This window comes from Lichenostomus cassidix, chromosome 26 (assembly GCF_008360975.1).
Source record: "Lichenostomus cassidix isolate B80296 chromosome 26, HeHo_3.0, whole genome shotgun sequence".
NCBI classification, from domain to species: Eukaryota; Metazoa; Chordata; class Aves; order Passeriformes; family Meliphagidae; genus Lichenostomus; species Lichenostomus cassidix.
In genome coordinates, this window is record NC_139506.1 from 820,553 (window position 1) to 832,854 (window position 12,302).

At 49.7% G+C, this 12,302-nt stretch overlaps 1 protein-coding gene across 9 annotated transcripts in view; it reads left to right on the forward strand.

Moving 5' to 3' along the window:
- The window catches only part of PPP1R12B (protein phosphatase 1 regulatory subunit 12B), a 131,577-nt gene extending 119,510 nt beyond the window's left edge, over window positions 1–12,067 (forward strand). For 4 of the 9 annotated variants that reach the window (XM_085082815.1, XM_085082823.1, XM_085082822.1 and 1 more), the window contains 2 exons: window positions 4,958–5,138; window positions 8,871–12,067. In XM_085082815.1, coding sequence (XP_084938941.1) covers window positions 4,958–5,092 — 135 coding nt within the window. In that variant the 3' untranslated portion in view covers window positions 5,093–5,138; window positions 8,871–12,067. The other 5 variants (XM_085082819.1, XM_085082817.1, XM_085082824.1 and 2 more) reach the window with 3 other exon arrangements.
- The last annotated feature ends 235 nt before the right edge of the window (window positions 12,068–12,302 follow it).

The window sequence follows — 12,302 nt, forward strand, 5'->3', positions numbered from 1 at the left end:
TGCGTCACATTACGCTGTATTTCAGTGCTTGTGGTCACAGAATGAGTGTCCCCTGTGCTCTGCCCCATGCTTTCCTTCCCTTTGAGTGTGACCAGGTGGGACCAAGCTGCTCTCCAAAGGAAGGACCCACCTGAGAGCTCTCCCAGCACCGTGCATAAATGGAAACGAGTTCCTGGCACTGTAGAGGAAGTTCCAACTCTGTGTTTCTATTTCAAGCTTCATGTTTCTACCAAGCACATACCTTTGAAAGGACCACTGGCTTGTGCTGCATCTTCTGCTGCATTAAGTAGCACAATGATGTGGTGGATTCTTGCTGTAAAGGCTCTTGTTCTCTCAGAGACGAGAAAATGAGTGTGGATGTGTGAGCCAGGAGGGGAAGCAGAAAGGATTGAATATGTCTAAATTCCAAACTCTTTGTTCAGTGAGCAGGTAGGAACATTTAACTGCACAGAGACCTTCCTGTAATTACAGAATTGTGGCCTTCAAGAGAAATGCAGGCAGGAGCAGTTTGTGTTGGTCCTTCAGCTGTGCAGATCACTGCAAACCAGCTCCGCCTGTGGAGTAAGAAGACAAGGTGGTGTCCTCTAGCGGCCTCAGTTTGGAAACATTTGTATTGCTCTGGAAACCAATTAATAAGGGAAAGTGCCTCTAGGGACTGTTGGACACAGCCAAAGTGCCTCAGGCTTGCATAGTCTGGAGCTGCAGAGCCATGGAAGCCAAGATGGTGCAGAAGGAGAAGCACTGCTGGAGGTTGGACATGTTCTCACACTGCCTTGAGAGACAAGAGCTGAAGGAACTTGTGGTCCAGCTGAAAATGAGCTTCAGGTCCTCCAGAGTGGTGCTAACTCTGCTCTCTGCCCTGTTCTTGCTGCATCAAACAACCAAAGTGGCCTTTGATTAGTAGAATGAATAGACGAGAAATTGGAAAATCTCTCTTCTGAGGTGCTGCTACATTTTCATTAGTTTTTTCAAAACCTTGAGCATGTGGTGAGTACCTGACGGCACTGTGACATATCTTGTTTGACAGACACTCAAAAAAAGGAGTATAAAATCTCTGAGGAAAGAAGCATTGAATTGGACCTGTCCAAAAGGAAACTTTTGTATCCACTTTCATCATGCCTTGAAGTGGGAGAATCAGCCCTGATATGTTTGCCTGGAGTGAGATAACCTCTACAGAGCATCCCTAGTGTGGGAGTTGAGCCAGGAAAGAATCTATTAGTTCTGGTTGGACTTTCATTCTTGCTCCTTGCACTACATGAGTAGCTGTTGTGCAGAGTCAGAAGGAATAAGTAAGGAATTGTGAAGGAAAATGGAAATCCACCAATTTCCTTTAATGTGGAGAGCAGCAGGTGGAAGCAACCAAATCTGTCAGGTGGTTAGGTCTCATGTTGCTTTTGGGGATTCTTCCCACTAGTCTTTGAATCCAGCAAGACTCATGTCCAGCTCTTGGATCCAGGAGTGTCTGTGTGCAGTAATGCACATCAGATGTCCTCTCCTTGCAGCTGACCTCTGAGGAAGGGGACGCACATGTGACAGAAATGCTTTGTAGTTCAGGCTGTGTTTGAGAGAAAGAGCTTTGTTCCTGTCAGGAGTGTAACCCCTGCTAACAAGCCATAGAGAAGTGAAGAGGAGCAAGACAGGCTTGGTACCCTCAAGAACCTTGGTGGCAGAGCTGCTCCTCAGACCTGCTCTTGCAAAGGTGACAGAGCAGTGCAGCATTTCCCTAAGTGCACAATTTGACTGGAGATCCAGAACCTTGGTTGAGGCAGGAGAAAGAAAATTAGCATTTGCACTGAGCTGAATTCAATGCCAAGTGCCCGAGGTCCCAACTTAACACGGCAATTGTTCTTGAAGGTCACAGAAGCTCCTTTATTCCATAGCAGTGCTGCAGCTCCTGGCCTCAGCCATCATGCATGCTCCAGGCGTTTTTATTTAGTGTTGCAGGCACAAAATCCATTAATTGAAGGCAGGTACAGCTGAACTGAGAAACCTGCTTTTGCTAAGCCAAGTATCAAGCAGAGTGATAAGCAATCACAGCAGTATCTTCCAGATCCTGCTCTTTGCCCTTGGCTTCAGGCCCAGCTTCCCAGCCTTCGCTGGGCTTGATGCATAAACAGGAGCCTGGCCTACCTGCAGCACACACACATTTTTACATAAATGATCCTTTCTGTGGGCTGGGCAGCATGTGAAGACTGATGGGACCATGCTGAGATTCCGTGCTGTGCTGGTGTAGAAAAACAAAGGTGGTCTCTGAAACGATCACAGTCCTTTACACCTCACATAGCATGACACCCCTGCTACATATGTTGGATGTTTTCTGCCAGCTGTGAGCCCTGTGATAAAACAGGATCTTTATAATCTGTGGTATCGTGGAATATCCTGAATTGAAAGGGACCCACAAGGATCATCGAGCCCACGTCCTGGCCCTGCACAGACACCCCAACAATCCCACCCTGGGCCTCAGAGCATTGTCCAAACACTCCTGAAGCTCTGGCAGCCTTGGGGCTGTACCCATTTCCTGGGCAGTCTGTTCAGTGCCCAGCACCCTCTGGGGGAAGAACCTTTCCCTGATATCCAGCCTGACCCTCCCCTGACACAGCTCCAGTCCTTCCCTGGGTCCTGTCACTGTCAGAGCAGAGATCAGAGCTGTCCCTCATGAGGAGCTGCAGCCCCTGATGGGGTCTGACCTCAGGCTCCTTCAGGCTGAGCAGACCAAGTGCCCTCAGCCACTTTTGGTACCATCAAAAGAAGTGATTATTCTGTATAACTGTCTTCCAGCAGCTCCTGGAATCACAGGACAGATGTGCCATGTCCATCTGTCCTCACTGAGCACAGTGGCAGCCAGCAAAGCTGGGGCAGGTAAAGGGATGGATGGATGGATGGATGGATGGATGGATGGATGGGATATGGTGAGCCGGGATCTCGCTATTGAGGTGTCACTGCAGCTTTCCAGCAGTTGGTTGCTGTAGCTCTGTCTTGGGATCTGTTGATTTATGCAGTGTCAGGATTGCATTGGTGTGTCCAGGGAGCTGCTGTGTCAGTTTGATGATCCCAGGGGCTCAAGCCCCATCCTTTGCTGGATCCCTGCCCTCCTTCTCTTGCTTCCCTTGGTTTTGCAAAGCTTTTCAAAGTGGTGTCTTGATTCCTTCATGGAGAGTAAAGACAGTGCTTTTGGGCAGCTAAGAATGGAGCTAATGGTTGGGTGGTACATGAAGTACTTCGGTTTTGTAAAGAATGAGCCCTTGGACAAAATGTCCTGGGATACAGCAGATTCCTTGCCAGCTGCAGCCAGCTCCAGGTCATCACAGAATCCCAGACTGGTTTGGGTTGGAAGGTACCCTAAAGCTTGTCCCATTCCACCCCTTGTCATAGGCAGGGACACCTTCCACTGTCCCAGTTTGCTCCAAGCCCTGTCCAGCCTGGCCTTGTACACTTCCAGGGATCCAGGGGCAGCCACAGCTTCTCTGGGCAACCTGAGTAGTGCAGGTGGGATGGATAGTCATTGTCTTTGCATCACAGTAGATTAATTCATGGTGCTTGTGGTTCAGCACAGACAATGACCTCCCTTTGAGTGCTTTGTGCTAATGAAATGACGGAAGGAACCCTCTTCCCCTTCCCTCTGTCTTCTGCCACTGTGAGCTCACAAGAGGACATGGGGAGGAATATGGTGCTTTGTGGGACTGCTTTGGTTTGGCAGTGGGATTTTGTCAGTTGAGCTTACAAAATCTTCTTGTGGATGTTTTCCTTCTTGCCTGCCCCTGCCCAGTATGGGGGTTCCCTCCATCATGCAGGACAGGTTCTTGCTCAGGAGGGGCTCTTATTCTCATGGCCCAGCTGCCTGAGCTCTTGGGAGGAACGAGGGGCAAGGATGCCACTCAGCAGCTCCACAGCCCTCGGCATCTCCTGGCACTCACAGTGGTGTAAATGTCCAGCACATTAATTCACTTTGGCATTACTGGGAACAGTGTCATCGTTGTGGTGCTGGGATGTCTGCATGGCTTGTACCATTTCCCTGTTCTGCTTCCTCATGGCTTTTCTGTTCCCTACCTTCTGTACCTGTGCAAGCCCCAGTTTGTACTTGTGCCCAGTTTGTACTCATGCCTAGTTTGTACCAATGCCCTAGTTTGTACCAATGTACCTGTGCAAGCCCCAGTGTGGGTCTTGATCTCTGCCCTGTCCTGTGCCCCCCACTGCCTTTGTCACCACCACCTTGGGCACATCCCTGCCGTAGGAGATGCTCTTGTTCAGACTCCTCTTCCTAAAAGGAGTAGTTTAAGGTTCAGACTGGTCCCTTCTGAAGGTGAAAGATAAATTGAACCCCATGACAGAGAAGAATTGAATCTGGGCAGGATCAGAAATGCCCCAAAACCTCCGAGGTTTTGGCAGGACTGAGCCTGGGCAGACCCAGGAGCATCACTCAGGGTGAGGGACATTAGCAGACACGGTGCCTATCTCAGTGATCTGCTGTGGGACAGTGACACTTCCAGGTGCTTCAGTCTGTGCCTTTAGTATCTCCCAGGAAGCTCTGATCACTCTTTGCTCCACACAGCTGCTTTGGCCTTTAGAGATACTTGAAGAAAAGGAGTTTTAAAGAAATTCTCAGTTCCCAGCAGTGCTTTCAGAGCATGTGTAGGTGGTAAGTCACTGGTGATAGGTGTCACAGTAGTTCCCAAGTCCCAGGGCTGTCTAGGTAAACCAGAAAATAATCCTTCTTTGTGGTGGGAGATCTCTGTATTTGACCTTTTTAAAGGCCTTGGGGGCCCCTGGAGAAAGGGATAGTTCCCAAAATATCCTTGGTGTGCTGTCAGGCTTTCCCTATCCAGCACTCACTGCTACTAATTTCTTTTGCTCTCTTTTTCTCTTCCACTGCCTGTGGACTAAACTCCCATTTCTGTGCCCATTCGTTTCCGTGATGTTCTTTCTGTATTTCTTTGTCCACTCCTCTCACTCTCTGCAGAATCTCCACCAGCTCAAACAGATTCACACTCTGAGGCAGATGAACGAGCAACTGCTGGCTGAGAACAGGGCTCTGACCCGGGTTGTAGCCAGACTTTCTCTGCCCGCCAAGCCCTCAGAATCAGAGGAGCTGTAGCTGCTTTCCCTCCGGCTCATCTGGCCTCCCTCTTCCACTTTTCCAGGCAGGTCTCTGCTCCCTGGCTGAGCTCTTCCTGCTCTCCTCCTTGCTCTCCAGGGTGTTTGGTGAAGCTTCTGGCTCAAAAGCTTGTGGCAAAGGATGTCTGAATTCCAAGAGCATGGTGCTGCTGCCACAGCAGGGCTTTGCTGGAGCTCTGCTCACCCCGCTGGCTCTTGCTCTGCTTGGCAGATGCTGCTGCCCTTGCCAGCTTGGCAATGGAGAATGGCTTTGGGGTGGCTTGGCAGTGCCAGCAGCTCCTTGCCCAGTACTTTGCCTTCAAACAGACCCACGGAATGGTTTGGGTTGGAAGGGGTCTTAAAGCTCAATATCATTCCACTCCCTGCCATGGGCAGGGACACCTTCCACTAGACCAGGTTGCTCCAAGCCCTGTCCAAACCTGGCCTTGGACACCTGAAAATAGGTGATTTATGCTACATGTCTGCTTATAATTTTTTTTTTTTTAATTGGACTTCATTCAGGGAGAAGCTGGCACTCAGCAAATCAGATTATCCAAAGTCAGGATGAACAGTGTTGGAAATTTTCCGGGATGTTGTGAGAAGTGAACCTTTTAGAAAGAGTATTTTTAGAAAAACTAAAAACTGAGCTATCCTCAGCAGGTTTTCTTAGTCACTTGAACAAAAAGGACAAGTTCCTTTCCTTATTTTAAACTGAGATTTTTGAGTCTGAGTCCCCAGGCTCAGCACCTACTGCCTCCTGTGGGCTGGCACAGGGTTGGGGATGCAGCAGGAACTAGACCAGGAGCTCTCTGTTTTCCTCTTCTGTTTTAAATCCAGTGCAGGACAATTAACATTTGAAACCCAAGGACGAGTCTTCCCTAAGCTTTGCGCTCAGACATCACACAGTTAAATTACGTCCCTTCCTGCTACTTCATTGGTTCAATGCTAAAATAAAGCTGTAAATGCTCCTTTCTTGGGGCCCTACCTGTCCTTTGCAGGTTAGTAGGGATATTCATATCCCTTCAGACACAGAAGTCGTGTGCTCTTGTGGGCTGGAAGTGGCACCACAGTATAAAAATATCTATTCTTAGCATATAAATTATATCAAGGCTGATTAACCGTAGAAACAAACTAACCAGGGGAATTGTGGCTTCCCCTTTCCAGGAGTCTCAGCTCAAGCCCACATGTGTGTCACAAGGGCTGGGAGAGTCGAGTGTCGTGTTGTGTGCCCTGGATTCTGCAGATGGTCAGGTGAAATGATCTCAGGTGAAATGATCTCACAGCCTTTCTGTTTTTAATATGAGGAAGTGTCCTCCAACCTGACCCTGTCTCATTCCTTCTCATAAATGGGTTTATGTCATTCTCCTTCCCCACATGCTTTGAGATCTGAGAGGGAAGATTGGGCAAAATTACTTCCAGACTCAAAGTTGTGATGTTTCACAACCTGCAAGTCACCTCTCTCCCTCCTTCTCCCAAGACATGCCCACATTATTGCTTCCCTTCCATCCCCCCCTGCTCTGTCTGACTGAGGCTCATCCTTCCCTCCTCACTTAAAGGTTTGCAGTTCCCTGCCAGTACCTGAGCTGGGGGAGAGCCGTGGTCTGCAAGCTCTGCTGATTTATTTTCAACTCTCTTAGTAGGTCTAACACAGGATATTGCTGGTATGTGTAAACTGCTTCAGTGGTGCCTGTGGACATCACAGCTGTTGAGTGATGTCACTGGCTTAAGCTCTGCCAGATATACCATGGTCTGGCAGCAGTGGTGCTTTTCAGTGAATCTTGTTTTCCCAAATCCACATAATTTCTGAGGAGCCTCATTCTCCCATGTCATAGGTAACACACAGCCCTGCTCTTCAGAGCAGCCCCCAGCCCAAAACTCAGTTTACACCATGCTGCATCACGGTCAGCCCTGCCATTCCCTGGGTCTGAGCCACAACCCTGCCCACCATTCCTGTGAGATGTCTATAAAGCTGCAGTTTCCAGCCTGTTCCCCTGGGGTTCATTTCACCCAACTTGAGGCTGCTCTGCTTCAAAGGTAGGAACACCCTGGCTCACATTGTGTAAGGCTGATGTGTACCTTTCAGGAAGCCTCCCTGGGCACTGGTGGAGCTGGGTTATGACCAGGAAACCTGTCCAGAGGCACTTATTTCACATGTCTGTGCGCTCCTTCATTTTCAAATAAATGACCCAGGTCTCACAAAGCCCCATTGTGAGGCATAGCCCTGTCAGGCTCCAGCTGAGCCCTGGCACTGGGGTGGTTCTCTCTGGCATCACTTCTGGGAACCTCAGTGACAGATTGTCTCCACCAAAGCAAATGTCAGGACTTCACACTACTGTGTCCCACAGCCATGGACACTACAGGGCCACCCCAGGCAGTGACAGGGACCTGACTGGGGCTGTGCTGTGGGTGGCAGGTGAAGCTCAGGAGGAAACAGAGGAGTGCAGAGACATCAAGGGTTCTGCTGTGTCTCTGAGCTCCTGAGCACTTTGGTGATGGCAATACCTCTTCTTTGGCCATGAGAAATGGCGCAAGGAGCCATGAGTGCTGTTCTGGTGGCAGCCCAGCCATGGTGATGCACCTGTCACACCAGCACTGGGTCAAGGGAGGCACATTCAGCATCACTGGCTGGAGCTCTGGCCAGCCCAGCACATTGGTTTACCCTTTCTGCAGTATCCACCATGTGGCACCAACCTCTCCTCCCTCTTTGGCAAAACTTCCACCTGATGCATCCACCACCAGTGCCCACAGGGATGGAGTTGGGTGTGTGGGGGCCACTATGGCTTGGCCAGACTGTGAGAGAAGGGAATTGCTCTGGTGGGAACTGGCACTGCCTCAGGAGCTGCCTGCACTTGGAGCTGGTGATCATGGTGGGACTGCAGGTGGAGGGCGGCAGAACATTGTGGTCAAAGCTGAAACACCAGCTTAGGAGGAAGGAGAAGATTTAGTGCAGATTTTTAATTTGAGGGAATTCCTCCAAGATGCATGTTGGCAGAGAAGTCGTGGCTGAGCTCATACAGGTACCATGTGTGTGATTGTGCTCTGCCCTGGCTCAGGGCTGGTCACCCTGGGATCTGCTGACACCTGTGGTGGGAGTGACCCCTTGTGTGTCACACCCCAGACAGGAGCAGGAGGTCTCCTTCTGGTGCCCAGTGGCTGGGAACGGTTCACTGAAGGTCACTCACCTGCAGCATGGAGAGCATGGGAAGTCAGCAGGGTTTATGCCAGTGGAAAATGCTGGAAGGGTCTTGTTGAAGCTATTTCTTCTCTATTTCCAAAGTGCTTGGGCTTTTGTCTGTGTTGCAACATCAGCTGAGCACTCCAGCGTCAGTGTGTTCTAGCAGTCCTCTGGCCTCGACACTTGTGACTGTATTACACATCCTGGGCTCCCAAGGAGATTTGGGGGTATTCTGAAGAGATTTGGTAAGGTCCAGTTCTAACTGAAGATTTCAGACCTTTGGTTTCCCTTCTAGTCCTGCCAAAATGGAAAAAACAAATCAAGAAAACCAGCTTTATTGTTGTCTGCTGAGCTGCATTTAGCCTCCGGGCACAGGTTTGGGATGAAACAGCTCCGAAATGGTTCTTGGCCTGCTGCTGGGGCAATGGCCTTGCTTTGCACCAGGGGCTCCCTGGCTCAGTGCTGTGCTCAGGGCCCCTCACCCCTGGCAGCTAGTTTGTAAAAGCTCTGGAGCTGCTGCAGAGCCGTGGAAGTGTGCTGGGTGGAGGGGATGCAATGCCCCTCTGAGCCCCTCTGACCCCACCTTGTCTTTGTCTCTCTGCAGATTTTGACAGAGCTGAAGTCGGACAACCAAAGGCTGAAGGATGAGAATGGAGCCCTCATTCGTGTCATCAGCAAACTCTCCAAATAGGAATCCTGAGCAAAGGCAGGACAAGGAGGGATGTCCTACACCAGCTGCCAACCCCACCACCAAGCCCAACCCCCTTTCCTTCCCATCCCGTACAGCAAGTGTTTCAGCCATGGGATCAATGTCACACCTGCCTTGCCCTGCCCTTTGCTGTACATTCCCTTTCTACCCATATTTCCCCCAACACACCCCCTGCCATCTTGGTTTTTTTTTAATTTAAGCATGTTGTGGTATCTCAGACATTTTATTCCAGGCAGAAATGTGAGGACAGGGTTTGAGCTGCCAAAACTTCTTCCAGAAGCCCAGTATTTGGTGTTGGACTCCAACCTGGAGTGGGAAGCTCCTACTATAAAAAGTGACACCTGAAGAACTAATCCAGCAAATTCAAGCCCTTTACAGGTGGGAAATGTGAACATGGGCTGGGACTCTGAGGATGCATATCAGCCCACTGAGATGTGGGACTCTGGTTAAATGTGATGCTGTGAAAGCCACCAGAGCTCATGTTTGTCACAGGCTGATGAGCTGCTTAGCACAGAGACCTTCTCCTCTTGCCCCAGTAGATTGAGTCTTTTATTTAATATAAGATTTTGAAGCTGTTCAGTAACATCAGCGCTGACACTCAGTGTCAGGCCCTTATCCCTCACCCTCCCTTTTCCCCGCAGCCTAGGTGATCCTGTGTCACATTGTGTCCTTCTGAGGCTCCTGTCTCTGGTTGGTAGCATCCAGTTGCACCTGGACTCTTGTTCCTTGGGACAGGATGTATCACAGGCACTTGCCAAGCTTTCTGAAGGACAAACTTGAACCCCTACAGACCCTCTGCTTCTCTCACCTGTGTGTGAGCGTGAATCACCTTGCAGGGAGCTGTGCCCGCACCAGAAACCAGCCTCCCCTTCCTAACAGCCGTCTGGGACATTCTCCTGCTTACTCCCTGAAGGCAGAGCCCTATAGCAGAGTCTGGTCTGGTATTTCGGATACTCCCCCTTTGATTTGCAGCAGTATTTGTAGAGAGGGAATGCCAATATCCTGTCCTACATGCCTTGGAAAGATCAGGGTGTGTCAGTGTCAGAGGGACAAGGAGCTGCTGGTAACTGAGTCACTGTGGTGAAAGTCTAACGTGTCAAAAACTTGTGATAAGCCTTGACTTTGAAGGAAACCTCCTGAAATACCCCTGTTTAATGTTACATGCTCTCTGAACAATTTGGAATTGTTCTTTCCATGGGCATTTATACATTGGCTCCTCTCTTCATGCTGTGGGACATCATCAGGTCTGTTGAGCTTCCCCTTAACAGATTCCTCTCAAACAATATCTTCCCTCTCACAGATGTTTTGCTATATCCAAAACAATCTCCTGTCTACATCCTTCCCTATTTGTCCTTTCATTCCCTTTGTCCTTGGACTCCCCACTCTGTCTGGCCAAGGGCAGCAGTTCTTGGTCACTGAACCTGGAGGTGGCCATGAAACAGCTCTGCCATGTTCCCAGGCAGCTCTGCCGGCTCTGGCTGGGGGGACTCTACACTGTTACAGAGATGAGATACTTGAACATGAGCTGAATACTTGAGCTTGTTCAACAGGGTAAAATTTATCAGGCAATCCTGGGCTTTTTCGAACCTTCTATTGGTTATTGCCTCAGAAAGCATCTTCATTTTCGTCTCCCTGGGGTTTTCTTTGTTCCCCCCCCCCCCCCCCCCCAATTCTCCATTTCCCCCCCTTCCCCTCCCTGTCCTGCCTGTTTCCACCTCTCTTGCTCTTCCTGGAGCTGCCAGTTTTCCCTAGGCAGCTCTGACCACAAGTTGCTCTTCAGCTGGCAGAGCCGTTTGCACAGCTGAGGCGCCGTTTCTCCTGGTACACTGAGGCCCTTCCTCTGCTGCTGAGCTTTGGGAGGAAGAGACCAAAGCTGGTAAAGGCATCAGGGTTTCTGCAGAGCACTGCCTAAGCCAGGCATCCTTTTTATATTCCTTGATTTTAACCCTGCTCTATTTAACAGCTTTAAGTCTTGAGATCCAGTCAATGCTTCCCCTGCACGCCGTTCCCTCTTGGTGCACTCTTTATGTGAGTACTTCTGCCGTTCTTGATGTTTTCTCTCTTGGTGACCTGCTCCTCGCTTCAGTCTCAGGCTCTGGCTCTGCTCAGGAGATCAGGGGCTCAGGAGCTCGGTCCCTTCTGTGCCATGGAGGAGGAGATGCTCCCCAGCTGGGCGGGTGCTGGGCTGGCACCTCAGGCCACACAACCCAGCAGGATGAGGAGAGTTCAGAATAAAGATCCTGTTCTTCTTACAGGCAGGTTCCTGGTAGCAGGAAGAAGCCTGGTGTCTGCTTAAGGGAGAGGGTTCAACCCAGCCTGACAAATCCATCCCATACTGATGTTTTGCCCCTTCCTACCAGGACACTCATTACGCTTTTTCCTAAGGAACAGAGTGGGAAGGCTGTGGGAGGCTCATTCCTCTGGGTGGCAGCTTGCAAAGCCAAACCACTTTAGCTGAAGTGTCTGCTTAGCACTGGATTCTCCCAAGCCCTGCCCAGGGGATGGACCCCCACAGCTCAGTGTCCCTGATCAGCCAAAGCTGTGAGCGTCTCGTGGTGACGGCGCGACTGCAAACCAAATTCTTGAGAATGGATTTTTTTTGTCTCACTTCACGCCTGACATAACCAGTGCACTGAGGAGGTGACGAACAGGACACCTCGAACCCTGTGCTTGGGGCAGGGTGCGGAGCAAGTAGGTTTTAAAACTGATCCCTCTTGGAACCAGAGCATTTGCCAGATGTGGTCTCCCTTGGGGAACACAAGCTTTTTTTTCTAAGCAATTGCTTGGGGTGAGTTACTTTTTATTGCTTGGGGTGAACCCGTCTGTTGTGGCTGCAAGTTTGATGGTGGCTCTTTGTAAATAAACTCCTTGGAGAAGCAGGACTGGCTGACGAGATGGGGAGAGAATGTATTTTTATGCAACTTTTGAGTGGCCTTTCAAACCCTGAGATGAATGATTTGTTTTACTGGTTGTTGTTATATAGTATTATAAGTATTATGTGTTTGAAAGTTTGGGAATAATATTCACAGCTATGATGCTTGTAAACACAACAGTATTTATAAATGAATAAAATAAGAGTTGATAAAATAGAAGCTTTGACTTGCTTCCATCTTTCTGGAATTACAAGTTGTTCAAGCAAAAATTCCCTGTTTCTCCCAAAATTCTCGTGGCATAACAATATCCATCATCCATAAAAGCACAGACACTCTGCAGCTACAACACAGGTGCCTGTTCAGGGGAAGCTGAAATGAAGGAACTGGGATGCACATCCCTGAAAAGAACCCACCAGTGGGAAGGTGAACAGGAGATGATCCCGTCTCCTCCTCT